This window comes from Alternaria infectoria (assembly GCF_024043175.1).
Source record: "Alternaria infectoria strain BMP 0036 chromosome Unknown scaffold_10, whole genome shotgun sequence".
Lineage (NCBI taxonomy): Eukaryota > Fungi > Ascomycota > Dothideomycetes > Pleosporales > Pleosporaceae > Alternaria > Alternaria infectoria.
The window spans coordinates 670,043-693,448 of NW_026250699.1; the positions used below are offsets into that span (position 1 = coordinate 670,043).

The 23,406-nt window shown below is 53.4% G+C and overlaps 8 protein-coding genes across 8 annotated transcripts; 6 read left to right on the top strand and 2 right to left on the bottom strand.

The window, feature by feature from the left end:
* Positions 1–341: 341 nt before the first annotated feature.
* J4E92_006660 (uncharacterized protein) lies at positions 342–3,059 on the top strand (the record flags this gene model as incomplete). Its single annotated transcript, XM_051498027.1, has 6 exons — positions 342–425; positions 680–774; positions 866–908; positions 964–1,502; positions 1,552–1,813; positions 1,863–3,059. The coding sequence occupies 6 exons, from the start codon at positions 342–344 to the stop codon at positions 3,057–3,059; spliced, it is 2,220 nt and encodes a 739-aa protein (XP_051351753.1).
* A 2,047-nt stretch (positions 3,060–5,106) lies between these two features.
* On the top strand, positions 5,107–5,915 carry J4E92_006661 (uncharacterized protein; the record flags this gene model as incomplete). Its single annotated transcript, XM_051498028.1, has 2 exons — positions 5,107–5,111; positions 5,204–5,915. The coding sequence occupies 2 exons, from the start codon at positions 5,107–5,109 to the stop codon at positions 5,913–5,915; spliced, it is 717 nt and encodes a 238-aa protein (XP_051351754.1).
* Positions 5,916–8,812: 2,897 nt separating this feature from the next.
* On the top strand, positions 8,813–10,757 carry J4E92_006662 (uncharacterized protein; the record flags this gene model as incomplete). The annotated part of the gene is made up of 2 exons (XM_051498029.1): positions 8,813–9,239; positions 9,292–10,757. 2 exons carry the CDS (start codon positions 8,813–8,815, stop codon positions 10,755–10,757), a joined length of 1,893 nt encoding a protein of 630 aa, XP_051351755.1.
* Positions 10,758–11,053: 296 nt separating this feature from the next.
* On the bottom strand, positions 11,054–13,852 carry J4E92_006663 (uncharacterized protein; the record flags this gene model as incomplete). Its single annotated transcript, XM_051498030.1, has 1 exon — positions 11,054–13,852. One exon carries the CDS (start codon positions 13,850–13,852, stop codon positions 11,054–11,056), a length of 2,799 nt encoding a protein of 932 aa, XP_051351756.1.
* Positions 13,853–14,187: 335 nt separating this feature from the next.
* On the top strand, positions 14,188–15,333 carry J4E92_006664 (uncharacterized protein; the record flags this gene model as incomplete). The annotated part of the gene is made up of 3 exons (XM_051498031.1): positions 14,188–14,307; positions 14,403–15,160; positions 15,210–15,333. 3 exons carry the CDS (start codon positions 14,188–14,190, stop codon positions 15,331–15,333), a joined length of 1,002 nt encoding a protein of 333 aa, XP_051351757.1.
* Positions 15,334–15,543: 210 nt separating this feature from the next.
* On the bottom strand, positions 15,544–17,497 carry J4E92_006665 (uncharacterized protein; the record flags this gene model as incomplete). Its single annotated transcript, XM_051498032.1, has 2 exons — positions 15,544–16,720; positions 17,145–17,497. 2 exons carry the CDS (start codon positions 17,495–17,497, stop codon positions 15,544–15,546), a joined length of 1,530 nt encoding a protein of 509 aa, XP_051351758.1.
* Positions 17,498–17,959: 462 nt separating this feature from the next.
* Positions 17,960–19,385, top strand: TIF1 (translation initiation factor eIF4A; the record flags this gene model as incomplete). Its single annotated transcript, XM_051498033.1, has 4 exons — positions 17,960–17,993; positions 18,118–18,261; positions 18,318–19,319; positions 19,375–19,385. 4 exons carry the CDS (start codon positions 17,960–17,962, stop codon positions 19,383–19,385), a joined length of 1,191 nt encoding a protein of 396 aa, XP_051351759.1.
* Positions 19,386–20,027: 642 nt separating this feature from the next.
* On the top strand, positions 20,028–21,178 carry J4E92_006667 (uncharacterized protein; the record flags this gene model as incomplete). The annotated part of the gene is made up of 3 exons (XM_051498034.1): positions 20,028–20,096; positions 20,158–20,341; positions 20,394–21,178. 3 exons carry the CDS (start codon positions 20,028–20,030, stop codon positions 21,176–21,178), a joined length of 1,038 nt encoding a protein of 345 aa, XP_051351760.1.
* Positions 21,179–23,406: the final 2,228 nt, after the last annotated feature.

Genomic DNA, 23,406 nt, shown 5'->3' on the forward strand with positions numbered 1-23,406 from the left:
CGGAGGTCTCGTTTCCCAAGTATACCCCTGGAAGATAGCGACCAGGCCCCACTACCTAGAAACAGTTGATTGGTTGAATTTGATTGTTTGAAGCGTGATGCTGCAAGTCCAAGTGTTTACTATTTGCCGTGGCCATGGTGTGGTGGAGGACGCATCTGGTGATGCAAGCGGACCGTGCGCAGGGCTTGGCAAAACTGGGAAGCCTAGATTGAACACTGCGGCGCGTCCACCGGGTTGACGACGGAACGCGCATTTCACTGCACCGCCGCCACGATCCCTACAAGCCCCGAGACGCTTGGTAAACCACTCAGTCCGACTACGCGATCACGAATCAACCGGAAATGGAGAGCGCGGCCAAGCGCAAAGCCGCGAGTGCTGCAGCGGGCGACCACGACGGGCGCCCTGCGAAGCGACAAAAAGGGACGGTACGTGCAGGCTGTGGTGGTGGGCGATGCATCGTCGGGCGTGTCCTGGAGATGGACGAGGCGTGATGGGCGCGTTGCGGGATGCTCCTTAGTCCACCAGCGCGACACCTGGGGGGTTCGACGACCAGGCCATCACCCCGTCGGCCCCTCATCAATCCTCAACACCACGCGCGCGCCGGCGATGCAGTCAGCCATGGGGAAATCGGCTCAGATAACAATGGGAACAATGCTAACAGGAGACCGCTTCCGTGCAGGCCGAGACGCCCAATTCCAGATCAGAGACGGTCGAGTCGACCACGACGGCAGGCTTGAAGTTCCTCGACAGCTTGAAGCAGGCCAAGGACAAGACGTACGTGACGCCCTCCTTACGCCGCCTGTCGCACTGGCAGCTTCCATACTCCCAGTGTGCCGACGTAGGAACCCCCACTGACAGCTTGCAGCGGACGCCCCATCGCCGTCCACTTCCTCACTCTCCCCGACAAGGTATGCCCCCATTGCACTCCCTACATGCACCAGGTCCACTGACAATTGCATGCAGGCCGAAGTGCCCGACTACTACGAGTTCACGAAATTGCCTATTGCTATTGATACTATCGAGAACAAACTCAACAACGGCGAATACGCGTCCCTCGCTCAAGTCGAGAGCGACTGCAAGCGACTGGTCAACAACGCAAAGGCCTTCAACGACAAGAACTCCGTCATATACCAAGATGCCGAGCGTCTACGCAAGACCGCCTCCAATTGGATGGTCAAGCACAATCCCGCCTACCGTGACGGCAACTATGTCGCAACAGCCACCCCGATCCCAGGCGAAGACAACTTCACCCCGTCGAAACCTTCCCCCCGCGTTACCTCGACCCCAAGAACCGCCCACGCACATACACCTGCCACGCAAGATACAGCCGACCGCCCTCGACGTGCAGCTGCCATCGCGGCGTCGGCTACACCAGCACCGTCGAAGTTGCGACAGTCGGCGTCTGCTGCGCTGGAAGAAGACGATGATAGTGCTGATTATGCAGGAAAGACATTCCAGCAGGCACAAGAGCAGATCGTGAGGGAAATTCTTGATTATGAGGAGTAAGTTGCACGCTCCGTGCTGAAATACCAGCCAGCTAACACTCTCCAGCCAAGGACTGCAGATATTCCTACCCTTCCAAAACCTCCCGTCGCGCAGCCTGAAGGACTACTACCAGCTGATCAAAGATCCCATGTCGTTGGCCGCCATACAGAAGAAGGTTCGTGGAGTGGTAGGACGCGAGGCTCCGACAGGCCATACATTGTTCAAGAGCTGGGACGCTTTCGAAGAAGCTTTCAGTCTGATTTGGAAGAATGCTCGTATCTACAACGAAGATGGTAGCGACATCTACAACCTCTCGCTCGAGCTTGAAGTACGTACACTGTCTGCATGCTCTCATACCTGAGTACTCACCGGCGTAGGAAATCTTCAACAAGAAACTCGAAGAAGCCAGATCCAAAGTCAGCGAGCCAACGCAACCGAAGCTGAAGCTTAACATGTCCAGCGCCGCAGCGGCTCCAAAACAGCAGCTCAAGCTGAAGCTGAAGCCGAGCCCGGGATCAGAGCGTAACACTCCAAGTGCTCGCGATTCTGCGACGCCTGGCGTCATTGTTGACAACGATGCCCTTCAGCGACAACAACGACATGTTCTCGATAGCGTGGGCAACCGATTATCTCAAGCCCCACCTGGGAAAGCCGCGACGCCAACAGCACCTGCCAATCCGTTCACTGGACCGAGAGGTGGTGCTTCGTCGATTGCACCACTCTCTGCCGCCCAGAACAAAACCGCAGGATCCCCGCCCGCCGTCAACGGTGTCAAGCAAGACGTCCAATCCCCTGCCCTGAGTGCCATCAGGCCGGCCAGCACTGCACCGGATAGCCAGGCTGCCCGACTCAGCGTCCCAGCGCAGACTCCACATCCGAGTATGGCCCCTCCACAGAGTGTGTCTCGCCAGGCAAGCGGCAGTCCACATCCGAACGGTATCGGGCTGCAGAATGGAAATCACGTTCCCTCATTCCAAACGCCAACTTACTACGCGCCTCCACCAGTAGCCCGCGTAGACAGTTTCAGAAAGGTGCCACTCAAGAGTAAGTGTAGCAATCCTGATTCAAGAGATCTTCCATTAACAAACGCAGGCGTCGACGAAGCACTAATACCCAAAATCACACTCAATACCCACCCAGCGCTTAACCCATCGAAGCCATGGTCTACGAGCATCCTGGCGAACAAACAAAAGACCATGTATAGTGCCACGATGGTGGTCGCACCGTCCAACTCTTACATTCAAGTTGTACCCAAGGTCCCTATCGCGCTTACAAGCCGGATGTACCGCCTCTTCGTCACCGTGAATGGCAACAAGACACTCGAAGCAAATCGTGTTCCTGTCACGGCAGGCATCAACGGCACAAGCCCAAGTCCCAGTTACGAGGGCGGTAAGAAGAAGGGCGAGCCACTGTTCGAAGCGAAACTCGTAGCTGGCGTCAATCGTATCGAGGTTGAGATCGTCGCGGAGAAGGAGCGCAAGGTTCAGCCTGAGAGTGGCACTGCAAAGAAAGAGGATGTCGAGATTGAAAAGTGTACAATCTTCCTACATTTACCTCGGCAACCGACGCATTAGGCATCCGACGACTTGGACAGGGCAGACCCTGGATACAAATGGTTGGACTCGCTCGCGTCATGGCTGGACGCTCATATTGTTTCTTGAACGCCTGGGGTATTGGCGTTTACCATTGCGGTGGGCATCAGCATCAGGATGACAGGAGTTACGGTGCTTGCTTGCTTTTATTTCTGGCGGTATACCTGAAATTGGAGCGTGTTGTCAAGCTGGGAGAATGGGAACGGGATAACAGAGGATTGAGACTATGGGGGAGGAAGCGCGATGTAAAATTCCGCGTTGTAAGAATAGGGCCTTGTCGATCGAGACGTGCACATCTATCTACTTAGTTTCTTTGAAACGAATTAAATATTTGAAAAACATACATTCTGCATGGGTTGGATGGTTGTGCGTACAGTGCGTCGTCTCGCAATCTACATTGACTACCCTGGCGACATGCACCTCCAGACCTCGTTCCTAGCCGAACTGCACATCTCGGGAGCCAAGCAGCAACTCAAATTAATCGTTCGGGAAGAAGTCAAGGTTCAGTATGCAGTCAGGATATTCATGCAGCTGCAGCTTCGGAACTCCGCGCTTACCGTCCGAGGATACACGACGGCGGGCGCAACATGAAAGGAACGGGGACTCGACACGCATATAAAAGCCCGACTACCAGCACCTTCCCTCCCTTTACAATCTCGAATCGCAAGCATCCAAGACTCACAATCATGACCCTCCCATCCCGAAATCCCTCACCACCGCCCCAAGCTCGCCCCAAACCAGGTCTCCTCCTCGTACACCCCCGCCTCCACGACCCCACCCCAGCCAATGCTACCACGTTCCTCCGCTGGACGAAACTCCATTTCAGAGATATGCTCAACATACCCGACACGGGTTCCGGTCGCGTCACACAAGACTTGCGGTTCGTTGCACCGGAGGGCGATGATGGGTATGGGCATGACAAGAAAGAAGCAGGAGAAGGAAATGACAGCAAGAGGGCGATGCCAAAATACTTCTACACGTGCCTGATGGATGACATTGCGTTTCTAAAGACGGAAGCATACATGAGCATCAGTCGAAGACTGAACCTGGAAAAGAGCAGGAAGTTAGAGGAGGGAGAGGTGGGCGTGGGGTTTCTGGAAGAAGAGGAGGAAGGGGAGGAGAAGATGGTGTTTGATATTGTGGACGCAGAGTTTGCTGTCTATGAAGAAGTAGGGGGGTTGGAAAGGGAAGGTGAGATGCCGTTTCAACGTCTACCAAAGCATCTCGTTTCGCGGATGGGCGCAGCGCCGAAATCTGTGCTTGTTACTGTGTATATCGATGCGACACTTGGGGTTGGGGTGGAGGGAGATAGTGTGCCGCGGACTCTTCATGACTCTCTGCTTGCTCGCTTCAAAGCTGTGGTTCCGCCGGCTCTGAAGCCGTACTCGTCGTTGTATAAATGGGCGGGGGTGGAGGCGCAGCCGGACTCTCATCCGTTGATTGGTAGTGATGGGAGGGGGGAGTGGATGGTGCTGCTTTTGTTGGTTGATGAGGAGGGGGAGACGTTGGTCAGAGGGCATGCTATTATGTTGGTGGAAGGGTGGGTTGAGCAGGAGAGGGGCAAGGTGGGGGATGGGCGGATCGAGTTTGGGGTCTGGGAAGGAGAGGTTTTTATGGGCTGATTGAGAGGGCCCTCGTTGTCTGGGTCGAATTGGGTTCCCAAGGGCTGAGATGCTGATGGAGGATGTAGGTATGCTTCACAATCTTCCAATGTGTGCGTTATGCCTAGATAATGACGCTTTGCGATATGATTTCCGCCTGTCTTCATTTAGTGTTGTAGATATCACCGATGCTCGATGTACAATGCGCGCAGGAGGTAGGACGTGAAATTTAGTTGTGTTGTGAGCCCGTGGATTCCTGAGCGTCGGTCATGAGGGGTGACATCACCCCGCATCAACGGAGCTACACACCGCCGTGAGCACAATCCCGATGCCTCTATCGTTCTCCCTTTCCACACCCAACGTTGAAGCCTGGTCCTGAACCATGTCGCTGATACCGGAATCTCATACAGCATTGTCAAGGACAGAGAATGGAGTGTTTGATGTCGCACCAAAAACCGACTGGCAAAAGTCCGCGTCAGTCACATGATACTCTACTCCAGGGTATCGCATACTAACATCAAGTAGCATTGAGCGTAATGCACTTGAATCGCCTCTGCTCCGTCTACCTCGCGAATTGCGCGATCTCATCTGGACCCTTACTTTTACGGGAACTGTAAAACCCGTTTACAGTGGGGCTTCCTGGTCCTCTCCATTCAGCGTCCTTGTGGCATGTCGACAAATCTACACCGAAGCTATCAGTCTTGCGGGTCCATTCCTTACCTGGTCTCTCAGCTGCATTCCAGACTACGAAATCTTCTTTTGGAACATATTCGATGTTGAAGGAGCAAAGTACAAGAATCGCTTCATACACTCCATACAGCTTGGCGTCGATCCTTCGGATTCATACATGCTAGCCGAGATAATAGATCCGGGGACTGACGATGATCGACATGAGGAAACGGGTGAATATCGTCGTCCTACATTCCGTGCTTTCGAGAATCTAACGCATGTGGAACTACTATTGTCCGCTACGGGGGTCTTTAGTGATTCTGAGAACGAAGACGACGAGGAGGCGGAGGAGGTTGAATCAACCCGTTATGAGAATGATGACATCGAGGAAGCCAGAGACAACTTCACCAAAACAATGGAACGGATGCTTCCTCGTGTGCGTGTAACGTACAAGGACTTCGATGACAGCGCGGCAATGAAAAGGTTCTGGACGACACAAGATCCCAAGGAGCTGAGTATACGGGTGTTCTCTGGTCGGCGAGAACGACAAAAGGCTCTGGAACCTTGACTGATCGCGTAGAGTATTTCCTCTTCTGTCGGCTCCTTGGCGGAATGGAAACGGGGAAGGTTAGCGCGGTATCGCAAAAGCAATGGCGGAATTCGCTTCCTCCCGCACATGGTGGCCTCGTGTTCATGTCTGCGGGAAAGGTGTTGAAAGTGCGCTGTCCGGAATGTGGTGGCGATTGGTCATGCTCGATTGCAGAGGTGCCCAGACACAGTCCCGCTGACCTCGATAGAGTTGTCAGAAAGACTAGTTGGGGGCCTTCGTGAAAGATCTGGAACGCATCATAGATACTCGTAGTGATTGATAGCACGGCAACGATGAGTACATCATGAGATCTCACCTCAACAAACCATGACAAGCTATCGCTAGGGTACTTGTTACGCATCAACAACCTTCTTGTGCACCAACCGAGGCTTCTATTCGGCGATTCTTTACGTTAGTCGTGCGATTGAAACAAGCTTTCGGTTCTGGATGAGGGAAGACACGGCTGAGCGCCGAAGAATCTGCAAATAATGTAGGTGCGGGCAGGCCTGGAAAGCTATTCCAGTCTCGCGACGGCGTTCCTCTCAAGTTCTCGAGAGTACAGGTCTGACATGTGAACGAATATGATATCGTTCGTCCGCAAGTAGGCGATGTATACGAAAACGGACTCCGACTGTTGCCTGCCACGGGACCGAGGTAGAGCAACGCGGTATAAACGACGGCTTACCAGGTCACCGGACACGATATTGCAGTAGCAACGGGAGCCACAGCTGAGGCTCGTCGTATTCCCATGGGTCTAGCAGAGGCCAAGCTTTCGCGTCTTGCTGAGCGGACTTGGCAATCTGCAAGCCATTATTGAACGAGGCGACATTCTCGAACAGCATCGGTGAGACCAGAATGGAAAAGTGCCGCAGAAGTCCCATCTAGTCCTTCGCTACTGCACACTGACAGCCTCAGCTTATCGGACTTGAGAAAATGGCGGCGCCATTGCGAAGACAGCGAAGCAACACGATGGTAGCACAGACGACGTGGAATTTTCCAATGCAGTGTCAACATTTGCATGCCATGAGTCTATTGGAAAATTGACAGCGGTTTGTACGAAGGCGTGGAGAGACATCAGAGGCGGTACTGCTGACAGGGGTCTGCTGGTGAACAGGGCCCCCGATTTAGTATCACCCTTCTCGCGTGCCCAAGTGCCGTCGCGGGGTGGTCTCGCAGGGGTAAGCGGATGGATGTCGAATTAGCGGGAATTTTCCCATGCTAGATATTTTCCGACGCTGTGCCATGGTCGAGCTCAGCTCGGAATCAATTGCGAAGTAGGTGTGAAGGACAAACTCCACTCTGATATAGCAATTGCATGATCTTGCTACTGTTAGTCCGTGATCGGACCAGAGTGGTGGTATTCTCGTTCCACCATGTCTGATCCCAGCGTGGTGCGACAGCTGTTCCAGACAATGATCGCTGCGCGATCCTATGTGGAGGTGGTAGTAAGAACATGGCATTGAGTGTTGAGGCTCGACATTGCGCGCAAGGCTATCGACAAAGTCAAACTCATCGTTCTCAGATGCTTTTTGTTTTGGTTCTTGGGTCAACTCCAGTTCGGCGAGGCAGTTGTTTTGGCGGATCGTGACGGGAAGGGATTCGAGGCTTGTACACGCGATGGTACGACTTGGCCAATGGTGAAGCTGTGTAATGAAAAGGGAAGACACGAGCCGTGCATTCGGCATGCATGAATTCCGCGCTGATGCTGCATTACGGGGTAGCTGAGGTTAAGCTGTGGAGAGGCGTGGTGGCTTGGAGGGCTTCGAATGACAGGCTGAGCGATCTCCACGCCAAGGCCCGCGGGCGCTAGCTTAGCGCCGATCGCAGCTTGGTCACAGTCCAGACCTCCCTTTCCGCAGCCTCCCTCCAACATTCTCCGCTTGCAATGAACACACACACACCAGCACCGGCACACTGGCAAGCAGTCCCCCGGACGTGGAACTGCTATTCCTGGATCGACGGGACTCCTAAACAAGCCTGGCCAAGTTGACCGGTCTCTCGCGTACCACGATGCACTAGCAATTAGCGCCTCACAGCTCACACGCTGGCAACAATGTTCAGCCCTAGCAGGGCGAGACTGCTACGAAAGTTCTCATGGAGGGCCTGAATCGTGTTGACCGCTCGTACCCAGCCGTCGTCTAGGCATGTAGAGCGCCATCCGTAAACGAGGACCTTCTTGACTACACCTTTCCGAGTTGAGACTGTCGGTCTTCCCGAAACAGACTCTGCAACTCGTCCGTTGTTCACTTTGCCTACTGATATCCGTCACGTGGTCGTGGTGAAGAGCAGGGAAGACCTGGGGTTCTCGTGGTCGAGAAGATCCAGATGAGTCAAGATTGAGTTCAGCATCACCTGCTCATATGCACCATTCGGAGATACTGATTGAATTCATTCCGCATTTGTAAATGGATTAGTCTCTCATGCTGTTCTATCAGCATGGGCTAGTCATCCTACTGGTCGCCAAGACTCATCAGCTTTCGCTCATCGCCTAGCTCTTGATCATACCAAGCCTCTCAAGCCATGTCTAGGCATGAATCACATATTCTCGGCCTTTCCAGGCAGTGGCTTGAAGCAGACTACGATATGGTGAATGTCGACACACTCAGGCAACAGTAGCGAGAACGCCGAATGGCGTCTCCTGCCGGCCCTAGACTTCACATCCCATTCTTGTGGGAGTACACTTGCTACGATGAGGGATGGTGGGAACGGGGGTCTGGCAGGATACCATGAAGTAGGCGTATTCGAGACCTTTTAGCTCCTGTATACCATGAGCTGGGGATGTATAAATTGTTCCAAGACGCCAGTGTACAACAGAGCATCAGCCCAATTCACTCATATCTGCTCATGTCCTGATCTTCATCCGCCTTCACTACGCCATGAAGAACTATCTTTCAATTGGAGTCACAGCCCTCTTGGCATCACAAGCACTTGCTGGCGACGACGAGTGGCTCAGCCCAGTCTACAAGCAGATTTTTCAGAACCCGCTTCCTATCCCCCAGGATAAGGCCGTTTCGTACACCTACCGAAACAAGACGACAGGAAATGAGATTGACTTCTACGAGGTCGATGTGAAGCCATTCACACAACAAGTCTACCCTGGGCTTAAGCCTGCCAATCTTGTTGGATACGATGGAGTATCACCTGGTCCTACTTTCCGCATGACCAAAGGTCGTGAAGCCATTGTTCGATTCAAGAACCACGGCCCCAAGGACCTTTCGGTGCATCTTCATGGTTCCTACAGCCGAGCACCTTTCGATGGGTGGGCCGAGGACACTACCAAGAACGGACAATACAAAGACTATTGTGAGTACCGGCTGTCACTGGCATTATGCCACATGATTGCTAATAATTATAGACTACCCCAACAAGCAGAGTGCACGAACTTTGTGGTACCACGACCATGCCATTCATCACACTGCGGAGAACGCCTACTTCGGACAAGCTGGCTTCTACATTCTCCATGACCCTGCCGAGGATGAATTAAAACTTCCTTCGGGCGCATACGATGTACCTCTGGCACTGGCCTCAAAGCAGTACAACAGTGACGGCACGCTTTTTGATCCGGCAAGCGAGACCGTTTCCCTCTGGGGTGATGTCATCCACGTCAACGGCCAACCATGGCCTTACCTGAAGGTAGAGCCACGCAAGTACCGCTTCAGGGTGCTCAACACAGCCATCAGCCGCGCCTTCAAGCTCACTCTTGAGGACCCCTCAGCCAAGAAGGTTCCATTCAATGTCATCGCCGCAGACACTGGTCTCATGTCCAAGCCTGTGCCGACCGACAACCTCGAGATCTCAATGGCTGAACGCTGGGAGATCGTCGTCGACTTCAGCGCATATGCCGGAAAGAACGTAACGATGAAGAATGCCCGCGACGTACAAGCAGACGAGGATTACAACAGCACTGACAAGGTCATGCGATTTGTCGTCGGTTCCTCCGTCTCCAGCACCGCCGGCAACGGCGCTCTCCCAGGCTCTCTACGTACAGTACCTTTCCCACCCAAGAAGAGTGGCATCGATAGGAGCTTCAAATTTGGACGCACCGGCGGAGAATGGACCGTCAACGGCGTCACCTTTGCGGACGTCAATAACCGCATCCTCGCAAAGCCCCAGCGCGGCGCTGTCGAAGTCTGGGAGCTTGAGAATTCATCCGGCGGCTGGAGCCATCCCGTGCATATCCATCTCGTCGACTTCCAGATCCTGAGCCGCACTGGAGGTAAACGAAGCGTTCTTCCCTACGAACGAGAAGCTTTGAAGGACGTCGTCTTGCTTGGCACAAACGAGAAGGTCACAGTCATCGCTCGTTATGCTCCATACGATGGTGTATACATGTTCCACTGCCACAACCTCATCCACGAGGACCACGACATGATGGCTGCCTTCAACGTCACCAGCCTTGCCAACTTCGGCTACCCCGAGACAACCAAGTTCATTGACCCGATGGAGGAGAAGTACCGCTCCAAAGACATCAATGAATACGACGACAAGCACATCGATGAGAAGTGCGCTGAGCTTGAGGCTCTAGAGGCTTACACTGAACCTGAAAAGGTTGAGCAGGCGCTTGTGGAGTACTGGGCCAATGGAGGCAAGGGACCTAGCACGCTAGTTACCAGCACTCGACCAGCTTCTTCTTCTTCTTCTTCTTCATCGTCCTCGTCTGCTACGGATGCTGCTTCTTCCACGACGTTGCAGACAACTAGTTCAGCCGCAGCTAGACTTATCTCTTCCTCTGCGACGATAACTCCAGCGCCCAAAGCGACAAGTACAAGTACGAGGAGGGATGACAAGAAGACATCGACATCGTCCACCAGGAGAAGATAAAAGAGGGTTGAAGGTTTTAGGCGTTGCTTTTCTTTCTGTACATAATCTTTCAAGGCGTTTTAGAGGCAGGTGGGATACATATCATGACGACACGACATTCCTTATATAGCGAGATCATTCAATGATATTCTCTTTTTCACCACAATGACACCCCTAGTCTGACAATGTGAACATGTAGCCCGTGCGGTAGAGGCGATACTGATTTCATGGAATGGTGTATGCTTGTTGACCACCCTACCACTTGCCCCGAGCACCCGGCCGCGAAGAAGTGATTTGTTCGGCGCGCCTACAAGAAGCTATCCGTAGCGCCCCTCCATAGCTCTTCTCACGATTGCCTTCGAACCCCACCCAGCATGAAACCTAGAGAGGGCGTTGAACATCCTGCTCTCCTCTTTACTCCCGCCAAAGTCCCAATTCTTGTACAAATTCTCAGCAGCAGCAGGCCCCAAATTATCTGGGTCAATGTTGCGCCCAGGGTGCCCGAATATGTCGCGGCCACTGAAAAAGTTCACTGCACTCCAATACTCGCCGATCTGAGGTTCCTTTTCCGTGTTGACTAGGTTCGCAATGCAGACATCGCCGGCCCAGGTCTTTTCGCCTGGCTTGGTTCTCACAGGTCGCAGGTAGTGCTTTTGCATAATGTTGTAGACTTCGCGGAGCTGATCCATTCTCTTCGCTGGGAGACCTGGCTGTCGTTGGCGTAGTTTAGTCTCGTTGGCGGTGAGTGTCAGAAGGCGAAGAGCGACATCTGGCGCCAAGGTGGATGCATTCACTGATCCCTTTTTAAAGTCTTTCTCGAAAACAGGGTCGTTCCGAAACATCTCAAGAATCTCCAAAAGGATGTCGGTACAGAGGAGGACAAACTTCGGCGTGCAGAAGTTGAGATTAACGACATCCGCTTCGAGCCATAACATGACCGACCGCAAGGCTGGAAGCGGATCCCACGTGTTATCAAATTCGTGGAAGTACAGCCTATGGTAAGTCGAGCCATCGGGAGTACGTGCATCATCTGGCCAGTTGAACAGCTTTATTCGCTCATTTTCTTGCTTCTTATCGCGAAAGCTGTTTAGGAAGTGACGAGTCGACTCGTCGGCTTCCTTCGGAAGCAATGGATGTTCGCGAAAATCGAATCGATTTCCTAACACAGCATCCGTATCGGAAGGACTGCGAATACATCTGCTCTGCATGAGGCGTTTCCCGATCTTGCTAATCGTACGGTACGAGTGGCCGCCAATTGCATCAGTTGCACCCCGCATGACGAGTTCAAGTTGCCTCTGAGCTTCGTCGATATCCTGGGGAATCTTTCCGTAGAAAAACCTTTCCAGATCCTGTCGTTGGATGAAGAACTCCATATCAGGAAAGTGCGGAGCATCAGGGAACAGATTGCGGCATATGTTGTACAGATGAGCAACGCTGAGTACGTGACAATAGTCCTCGTCGTGACGTATTGTGAACTTACGCACGTAAAGTCTTAGCACGTATATGAGGACGCCACATCTAAGGTGATGGCGGCGCCAGAACAGGCCTTTCTCGTAAACCAAAGACACCAATGGAACGAGATCGTCGTCTGTAAATGACATCCCTTCCACAGCTTCTTGTAGGTAATAGACAGCTCCGTCGCTGCAGCCCAGTAGTTTGCTTTGCGGTATATCCTCTATAGCTCCTTGTAGCATTTCGGTAACTCCATCTTCGAAAAGTATCGCTTTGAGGCTAGTCACGAGACGCTCGAATGCTTTAAAGTCCCCCTCTCTATGAACATCGACAAGTCTATTAGGATGCGTCTTGATCTCCTGAAGAATGATCGAGGTCTTTGTCACTTCTCGTCGTAGATCATTGTACGGGTTTCCCACAGAACCCTCGGGGAGGTCGTTAATGTCGAGTAGAATCTGCATAGCAAAGGTAACCCAGAAGGGTATTTTCCGTACTCTGAACATATGTCGGATACCACGTGTGACTTCATCTTCTGGGAGGAATCGTAAATATGTCGGCTGTTCATCCATAACGTAAATCGCTGAAGCCATGTCCCGCGCATCGAAAAAGTTTGGATGCATGACCAAATCCTCATACTGCCGTCTGAGATTGTGAAACAAGAACTCTGCTCTGGGCCGCGCTCGAGGAGCGCTCTTGACGTCGTGGAGAAGCTTCTTTAGACCATTGTACACAGGATAGAAGCAAAGCGAAGAATGTTGACCCAAGACGGTCAATGTAATGGCCATAGGAGAAGGCTTGATGAACGGCTCGAGGGGTCGCGTATGCCCTAGTTTCTTCCTCTTATTGGCCCGATGAAGGAGTAAAGCAGGCAGGCACCAAACAGGGTATTTGTCCACGGGATACTGACGAGGGCGTGATAGACTTTGGTCAAACTCGTATTCTTTCTGTCGCACGATGTTGATCGCTGTATTGGTAACAAACGCTTTGGTCGTGATATCAGACCCGCCCGCCCAGCGTTTCAAGACATAGTTCCGGATAGACTGCATCTCCTTCAAGAAAGTTATGATATCAAGGAAGAAGTTTTCTTCCAAACTCTCATCGTTCAGATTGATCTCCACTGATGGGACAGATGGCAGATCTCCCACAACAATGGGCGGCTCGGTATCTTCCTCGTCATCTTCGGTCGTGTCCTGTAAGTCCAATTTGGCAAACTCTACCTCCAATGCGGTTGTCCTCGAAGACGCCGGTGTTGCGTTTGTCTGCTTATTCTCCGGCTTGGGTGTATACGGTCGCAAGATATCTAGTGTTCTTTGAAGGCGCGAAACGAAAGCATCATGCTGCTGATCCGCATCTGGGTCGCAACTTTTGAGTCGATACCAGGCCGTCACTTCTCGCCTGAACCGAATAGCTCGAACAAGGATGGTGAGTATGAATGATGGTATGGGTGTTTTCTTGGAGTTTTCCGCGATACACCTCGCCATTGGCTCAAAGTCGCGTTCTGCAACCTCATAATCCTTGGAGTTGTTGGAAGGTGTCGGTACAAAACCGCATTTCAGTGAACTCTTCAGAAGATATCCTGCGATGTATTTGGTGTCGCGCTTATACTCGCTGCGGTTGTATTCTGTTTCTGGCGGTAGCTTCATGATCAAGATTGCTGCCAACATAAGTACGGGCAAAGCACAAAGGTATGAGAAGACATTACTGTGGCGGGTCACAGACTGTCATGCGAATTCAGAAGTGTTTTGTTGGAGGGAGAAATGAAATAGTGGTAGGAATCCTAAAGATACAGGATCAGCTCCAAACCGATCTAGGAGTGAAGAAAGGCACACAAATCTCGATGCAGCGTATGTGTTGAGGATAGTGGAGTGAGCGCCTTCGGATGACGCGGGACAATTCCTAGGTCCAGCGCCAAGGCGTCAGTGCAGACCGCCATGCGGAGACCCCAACCAGAGTTTCGAATTGTGAGCGAGTCCAACCCCTTCATAGCCAATTCACCAAAATGACGAATCTGGATATGCTGCTGCTCAAAGGAGCCTCTGCGAGCAATCCAGAGGAGGGTCTCCAAGAATTGCGCTACACAATCTTGACCGAAGGCATTCCCGCCAACAGCGAGGGCATGGTATGTTCTCCACACTACCCCATGCGATCATACTGCGCATGGGCGCAATCTAGAACCGCTCAATGAATTCTGTATACTAATTTCTACCGGTCCAGTCCGAGCTGCGCATATACATCTGGCTCATCCTACTCAACGCGCCTCCTCTTCGCACCGACGTATATCTCGATCTTGTCCGTCAAGGCGCCTCCCCCGCGCACGCCAAAATCCAAAACGACACCTTCCGCACCTTCCAGGGAGATCCCCTCTTCCGACGACGCGTCACTCAGAACAGCATTACGCGTGTGCTCAACGCCGTCGCGTGGAGGCTGAACGATGCGCACGAAGCACGCGTCAATGGCTGGCAGTCCCCACCAACACTATCCGAGTTCGGCGGTAGCCCAGATACCTCGATGATGTCGCGGCATTCCCTCACTGCGGGTACCCGTACAGAGGCATCGACTACGAACGATGCTGAGCAGATTGGTTACGTGCAGGGCATGAATGTGCTCTGTGGGCCGTTTCTGTACGCGGCGAGGAGCGAAGTTGAGGCTTTCACGGGCTTCGAACGGCTCATCACATACGAGTGTCCAGGCTATGTGAGAGGATCGATGGAGGGTGTGCACAAAGGTCTCGCGTTGGTGGACAGGGTGCTAGAGGTGGTCGACCCTAAGCTATACGGCCATCTTATGGCACACCACATGGAAGCCAAGATCTACGCTTTCGCATCCGTACTCACCATGTGCGCATGCACACCCCCGTTGCCAGAGGTGCTACAGCTCTGGGACTTCCTCTTCGCGTATGGACCTCACCTGAACATTCTGTGCATTGTGGCTCAGTTAGTTTTGATCCGAGGGGACATCCTGAACAGCCCGAGGTGAGTACATTCTCCACGCATATCTGAAGCAAGACTGACGTATTTATAGCCCCAATACGATCCTACGTAACCTGCCTGGTCTTAACGCTCAGAAGATTGTCGCCGTTGCTATGAGCTTCGCCGGCAAGATACCTGAGGACATGTACGCTGAGATCATCAACCACGCAAAGTGAGCTGGCGCAGAACGGGGAGGATGAGATATGACGCTGCGATTATGATGTATGATACGACCTAACGATTAGATGATACCCACGAGAGATGGCTTGCAAATAGCAATGTATGAATTTCACGATTAGAAAACGATTCTTCTAGTTATAATGCTGTTGAACACTATGTGCATGCGAGTAAATGCGGGATTGCTGTCACTACGATCACTGCAACACTCATGGAATGTCAGCATCATCGTCATCCCCACCAAAGCCAAAGCTAAACCCTCCGACTTCTTCCTCCTCGTCTCCCTTCGTCAGCTGCTCCCACTTGCCCTTCCCCTTCTTCCCTTTCCTTTCTAACTCCGCGAGGCCCTCCTCCAGCAACTCGGGGTGTTGTTCCTGCAGCCTCTCGACGAAGAGCTCATATGCACGATCGCAAACGTCCTCTTTGAACCCGCTTACTTCGCCGCGCTGGTCACGAAGGAAGCCTAGTACATCAGGCAATTTCTTGCGGGGTACAAAGTTCTGCGTCAAAGCGAGGCTGTCTTCAAGATTGAGCACTAGGTGGAACCAGCCGGACGGTACATGGAGTACTTCACCAGCGTAGCAGATGCCTTCTTTGCAGCCGGGCGTTTGGCGGGCGAGTTCATGGAAAGTGAGCATGTACTCCGCGATGCTGAGCGGAGAGGTGATCTCAGATTGATCGTCGCTGACGATGACACCGGGTGGTGGTTCGATGCCTGGGCCGGCGGGGAACATGAGCCAGTACTTGCTGCCTGTCAAGACTGCGTTCCATGCTGAAGTTGCGTTTGGATCCTTGTGGAACGTAGAGCCGCTGCGCTTGGGACCCATGATCATCCATCGGCAGTCCGGCCGGTGTTCGCCTACGACACTGAAGAGATCGTCGCCGAAACATGTTGGGCTCCAGTATGCGGCTTCCTTAGAATGTGGTGCCGCTGTTATGTCCACACCGGTCTTCTCGGCGAATGCGCGATCGAAGAGGTACAGGGGTGACTCGTCGGCGTTGTCGTGCATGTAGGACATGTACTTCTTCATGGGCCAGTCTACTGCTTCCGCGCGGAATTTGGTTTCTGGGAATTTCTCGAGGAGGCACTCTGGCGTCCAGGTACCGTATACAGGCCATTGCTTGACAGGTGTAGTAAGCACAAAGGGCTTGTCCACCCAGGTTTCCGCGTACTCTTCGTAAGTCAGATCTGATAGTCGGGCTATCTCATTTTGTTTCGGGATTTTGACCGCGTAGGAGTTTAGTTCTGTGTGGGCGCACTGAAATGGTCGATAAAGAGTGTCTGAGAAGAGGTTGGTGCATGATATTGAAGTGACGTGCTCTCTTGGGATCTTCAGGTAGGTTGCTCGCCAGGTTCCACGCCACTCGAAGTTTTCAGACGGGGAGCTGTTTGATTGTTAGCGTTCGATTGGTAAAGGTGTGTTTGTCTGGTATTCTCAACGCAAGCAAACGAGTGGTGCATGTTGAGCATGGTATAAAGTAGAAGCAACGCTCTATTCCGTTGGGAAAATGCAGTTCCGTATATACCACGAATTTACACACAATCAACTCGAACAACGATCTACCACTTTATCCCGGGGAAATATAGAACGCCCTGAAATGATTTTGTGTCCTGCACTTCCACGGCCGAGGCGCGGTCAGGCGTGCAGGCACAGTCATACCGATCCAAGAGAGTTTACAAGGAACGCCTTCCCTCACATACACCGCCTGACCGGTTATATGACTGGACGATGACTGGAAACGTAATAATGACTGTATACGAAAAAGATGGGGAATGCAACATGTTGTGTGTAGCAACCGTGGTACTCACCTTACGAACAAAGCCCGCCATAATTCGTCCAACCTCGTAAAGGCATACAAAGCGCGGCATGTACTCCCCAAGCGTATCAGGACGTCAGCTTCGAATGACTCAAAGATGTGGCTCAGCAGTTCATCGGGTAAACTGGCGAACAGTCCGCATCTCGATTTGATATTCTCGGACGCAGTATACGCATTGCCGGCCGGCTTGATACCCAGGGGATGCGAGGGGACTGCGATCGCCGCCGCCGCCGCCACATCATCGTCGTCGCTCTCGACTTCAGTCGCCACAGAAGTCTTGACTCTTTTCGAAGGTCGTGATTCGACAGTGGCAATGCCGGGGTGGTCCAGAATGCCGGGCGCCATGTCAAAGATGGACCGGGCACAATGCTTGGTGTTTGCTCAGCGCAGACGTTTTCGCGGCTGCAAGTGGTCTAGGAGGCAAACCAAGGGACAATGAACAGAGTCATAGGCTGACACTGGAGCGAGCCAGTGGAAGTGAAGGCGGACCTAAGGTGGGAGCCGTGGGCGCATTTGAACTAGCGTGCTTTTGGCACTAGCACACTGCTGAGATTTTTTGTGGCCGACCTCTTAAGCCAAAAAGCGCCCACCTTCTCTGTCCCTCCATCACCAAATCCACCACACAACCAATACACACACTACCCTAGATACCCGTTCGATTCTCTTGCAGAGGATCTGGTATCTAGTTTTTACCACACAACTTTCTACACACGCGGCGGCATCCAGAGGATCCTCCGCTTTAACCCCGCCACGAGCAACACTTCGACTACGGTCCCGCACCAGTAGTCGCTCCTTCCAGTCGCAATCATGGCTGACAAAGGTCTTGAGGACGTGCCCGAGGGTGAGTTGTGCCCCGAGTGCTGTCCCGCCGCTCCTCGAAACTGCGCGCCCCGCAGTGCGAGGGCGGCGGCGACGATAGCCTCACCTGCAAACACTTCTGCGAGCCCAGGCTAACCCACGCGCAGGCCAGATCGAGTCCAACTACGATGAGATCACCGACTCGTTCGACAACATGAACCTCAAGGCTGAGCTCCTCCGTGGAGTCTACGCCTACGGTTTCGAGCGCCCCTCTGCTATCCAGCAGCGCGCCATCATGCCCGTCATCAAGGGTACGTTTGCCCACCCCCACCACCGCACAACCCAACAAGCGACTGACATATTTTAGGCAACGATGTCATCGCCCAGGCCCAGTCCGGTACCGGTAAGACGGCTACCTTCTCCATCTCGACCCTCCAGAAGATCGACTCCAACGTCAAGGCCTGCCAGGCGCTCATCCTCGCCCCCACCCGCGAGCTCGCTCAGCAGATCCAGAAGGTCGTTGTCGCCATTGGTGACTTCATGGACGTCCAGTGCCACGCCTGCATCGGTGGTACCAGCGTCCGTGACGACATGAAGGCCCTCCAGGACGGCCCCCAGGTCGTTGTCGGTACTCCCGGCCGTGTCCACGACATGATCCAGCGTCGTGTCCTGAAGACCGACCACATGAAGATGTTCGTCCTCGACGAGGCCGACGAGATGTTGTCTCGCGGTTTCACCGAGCAGATCTACGACATCTTCCAGCTGCTCCCCCAGTCCACCCAGGTCGTCCTCCTCTCCGCTACCATGCCCCAGGACGTCCTCGAGGTCACCACCAAGTTCATGCGCGACCCCGTCCGTATCCTCGTCAAGAAGGACGAGCTTACCCTCGAAGGTATTAAGCAGTTCTACATTGCCGTCGAGAAGGAGGACTGGAAGCTCGACACCTTGTCCGACTTGTACGAGACTGTCACCATCACCCAAGCCGTCATCTTCTGCAACACCCGCAGGAAGGTCGACTGGCTCACCGACAAGCTCACTGCCCGTGACTTCACTGTCTCGGCCATGCACGGTGACATGGACCAGGCTCAGCGTGATGTCATCATGAAGGAGTTCCGTTCCGGATCTTCCCGTGTCCTCATCGCCACTGACCTTCTGGCCCGTGGTATCGATGTCCAGCAGGTCTCCCTGGTCATCAACTACGACTTGCCCGCCAACCGCGAGAACTACATCCACCGCATCGGTCGTGGTGGACGTTTCGGACGTAAGGGTGTTGCCATCAACTTCGTCACCGCCGACGATGTCCGCATGATGCGCGAAATCGAGCAGTTCTACAGCACACAGATCGAGGAGATGCCCATGAACGTGGCTGGTAAGTGTCCATTGAGTCCCCGTACTTCAAGCCTGATTACTAACGTGCTCGACAGACCTCATCTAAGAAGTGGTGCTCTGCTATCTTCTCATCGCCGCCTCACTCTGCCCACTAACGCTTCAGTGGCGCATTGGATAGAGGCGGTGGTCTTCTAATACGAGTACGCCTGCACGGCCAGGGGTGCTCTCTGTTTGGTCCGGTTCAAAAGTGGTTCGAGGTAGGACGAGTAATCGTCTATACATCGCGGCATCTTGGCGTTGGTCTCTCATGTGCGAAATGATTTCCCTAAAAGAATGTCTGCATATGATAGACTTACGGTGCGTAGTTGACGGATGGGTCCTGTTTTGCAATTTCATGCTACTTTCCTATGTCCTCGGGGATCTGCTGCACGTCGTCAACGCATGCTCACGCGGTGGGATATGTAGCACTTCACCATGGCCACGCATGTCGATGATAACGATCGGGAGTTTCCTTTCATATAGAGATGCGATTCAATTGCATGAAAGTTACTTAACTTGCTCTTCGCCATACAACTGAGTGGTGTGACTACTAGTTACGTCGACTAATGACCGACGTGACGATCTCCACACGGCATCTATTTAAGGCGCGGGAGATTCTGGGGCTGCCACGAGGCTCTTGCATGCCGCCTATCGATAACCTCGGTCCACGACCCCACTGAGCTTCACCCTCCCGACGCACGCGCATCCCATGAGACCGACAGCATGGCTCGCCCAAAGCAAAGCTATTGCGACAATGGCGCTTTCCCAAAGATCTGTTGTAAGTATCCTATACAATTGCGCTCCGCAGCAGGCCTTCATCTTGTTAATACGCCCAACAGCGCGCCTTGGACCGCCTCCGAACGTATTCCCCTCCGCCAACGCAATGGTATAATTGCCCCCTTACGAGACGCGCGGCTGTCCTTATATTGCTCTTTCCGGACCGGCATGGGGAGCTCAAGGTGGTCCTCACGATGCGCAGTGCGCAGTTACGCAACTACGCGGGACAGGCTGCGCTGCCCGGAGGTACTGCATCACACATGGAGTTGGATTGGACGTGCATGCTGACACGGTTCAGGCAAAGCAGATACACTCGACGAGTCGCCGTGGGACGTCGCACGACGCGAAGCCGACGAAGAGATTGGGCTGCCCATGAATGAGGAGAAGCTTCGAGGATTTACCGTGGAGCACCTTTGCGAACTCCCTGCGAATCTCGCAAAGACCGAGCTCGGAGTACGGCCCTGCGTAGCCTTTCTGCGTCCGGCTGAGATATCCTCCGTCGTGCCCGCTTCCTCCGACACGAATGGTCAATCCGTAGAAGAAAGGCTTATGCCGCGACTTGACCCCAGGGAAGTAGCAGCCGTCTTCACGGCGCCGTTTCACAACTTCCTGCGCAAAGGGTGGGAGGGTGAAGGCCCGCCACCAGTGCAGAAAGACGGTAGACCCGAGAAATGGTATCGAGGCTCTTGGACAGACTGGCACGAGTCACGCTGGCGAATGCACAATTTCTACATGCCACGACCCCCTCCATCCCCGACACTCCTACGCAATTCCGCGCGGTCCTCTCTGCCATCCACACCACAACCTTCTTCGCATCAAACTTTACCTGATGGAGATGACCCTCGCTCAGAGCCTAGCGCATTCGACAGCCTCACCACGTTCAGAGTATTTGGCATGACAGCAAGAATACTAGTCGATGCGGCCCGAGTAGCATATGGCGAAGAGCCTGAATTTGAGCACAACAGCCACCACGGAGACGAGGAGATGATAGGGAGGTTGCTGAAGATGGGCAGGCTCAGTGAAGTGAGGAAGAAAGGTGAGGTACTTACGCGCGAGGTACTGAAAGAAGCCAGTAAAATCTAGAAGAATAGAGAAGGCGAAGTCAGCCAGACAATCGTACCATTATACGCCACGACATATCACAGGTAACGGGGGAGGCATGGTATAGGTAACCGCTACACTTTAATACTAACATGAAGTATCCACATTCTTCATTTATGCCTGTTTTGTCTTTCGAAGCCAAGGTCGCCATGTGGACCTCGCCCAGCGGCTTCCAAAGATACGAGGCGACAAGGCTCGTTGGGCGCAGGAAAGGATACCGCTGCACGATCCATCTTGATACGATAAGATTTTTTACACATGGGCATCGTCGGGAAGGCGATGACATCGTATTACCACGGCGATTCGGGTGATCTCGGGCGTTTTCTTTTCAACCCGAGACCTCAGCGGCGTTACTTCAATGAGAGGATTCTGCAGCACATGCGAAGGCCAACCACACCAAGAAGCACCTCTCTGCATGAAACCGTGCCTCTACAGCATAACTGCCTGAAAAGCAATCAGTGAGCAACGCCTTTAACCGCTGCCAGATAAGGGGCAAGTGCAATTTCTCTACTACCAGTGACGACACACATGCATCTGCTTGGCGAACTCTTGTCTCTTCCGCAGTGCTCCGCGACGCGCCGTCCTGTCCGCCCGCGAGCGACGGAGTGCATTTTGTGATCATAGCGATGTTGACATGTGAAAAGCCCAACGATGGTCCTTGGCAGTGCACGGCGCAGCCCGCTTTTTAGCGTTCAGCCTCAGGCCCAGGTGTAGATCATCATCATCCGGCAGCTCTTGCCCCGTTGGCCATCTTCACATGCCCTTGCTCCTTCCTTGTCTCCGATCATTCACAATTTGCATCGCCTTTGGGCTCTGCGTATCATCGACGCACCGACGTACTCAGCACTGCCATGAACACTGGATCACGGCCCGATTGGTCGACTCAAGTCGGATTTGAAAAGACGTTGAGTGCACCGCCCACGCCCAGAGAGCAACTCATCATTACAGACCCACCGGACGCGACGCAGTGCGTGTAATCCACTCACGACGAGGACAAGCCGGAGTCGAAGTTCGCAGGCCCTCAATCAGTTCCCACTCTCTACAAGCAACCTCCAGGCTTGTACGCGCTCACCTTGCGGCGGCATCAACTATACGGGCAGGCTTCTGGAACGCACGTGGGGACTCGGCGCTTTTTGAGGAATGACGATAAGTCGAGATAGGCTTTTTGCCTAAGGCTTAGCCTTGGCCGAAGCAGAGTCAAACACCAGAGTGGAGCTTGGGCGAGGGTTCTGGCATTGTTGAGACAGCTTCGAGCTTCCACCCGATGATCTTGGCCCGACAAGCTTCGCACACACGCAAGCAATCAGAGCCGCCAGTGTCAAACTTCCCTCAACCTTATTTGCGTTCTAGTATGCGGCTGTGGCTGCATCGGGCTGCGAAACGGTGGCCCCTTGTTTGGTTGTGTCTTGCGCGGGATGCTTGGCAACGAAGCCGACGCAACGGGCTCCGCTTTAAGCGTTTCGTCATCCGTTTCGACGCCCCTTTTTGGCACCACGAATCACCGTCCCTCGACAGCTTGAGCCGCATCTTATTTTCTCGTTGCCCAGTCCATGTTCCGCGCTTAGCATGCCCTAGTCAAGTCGGAGGAATCCGGACCGCACCATCGCATGGTGATCCAGATTGGAGACCGCCATGCCTGTCGTCTAGGGGGGCTCTCAAGTCGAAGGGACTCTCCCTGCATTGCGGCGCGAAGCCGACGCCCGCGTCACAGCTATTCGGTCCTGCTGCCCTGAAAGCGATGCGTCAGGTTCGCTCTAGGCCCAAATATGACAGGTAAGATGTCTATGTATGACGGACATGAAGTAAGGAAGGACTCCCCAGTACTGTCAATCTGAGTGGACAACTGCAATATGGCAACTACGTGGATGCAGTGCACGAATACTATCCATCATACACTGAGTTATCCACAGGGTACGCAAGCAGCATAGCCACGATGCAGATCATGGAAGGCGATAAGCATTCGTCTTGAATGTACTAAGCGACGGAAGCTAGCTCAACATCTTGGCGCATCGTGCACCGCCAAGGTGGAGTTACCATTCCTGGAACTAGATGAAGCGAAGAGGACCTCAGGTCGTTATCTAGGTGTACGTGCGCTGGCCGCTGCTCGGAGCTTATTCGACGCTTTGATGTGGATACCAGGAGGATGTACGCAACACTTCGTCCTCGCCAAGCACTCTGAGATCCCACCATGACTCCGTGGAGCCTCATTG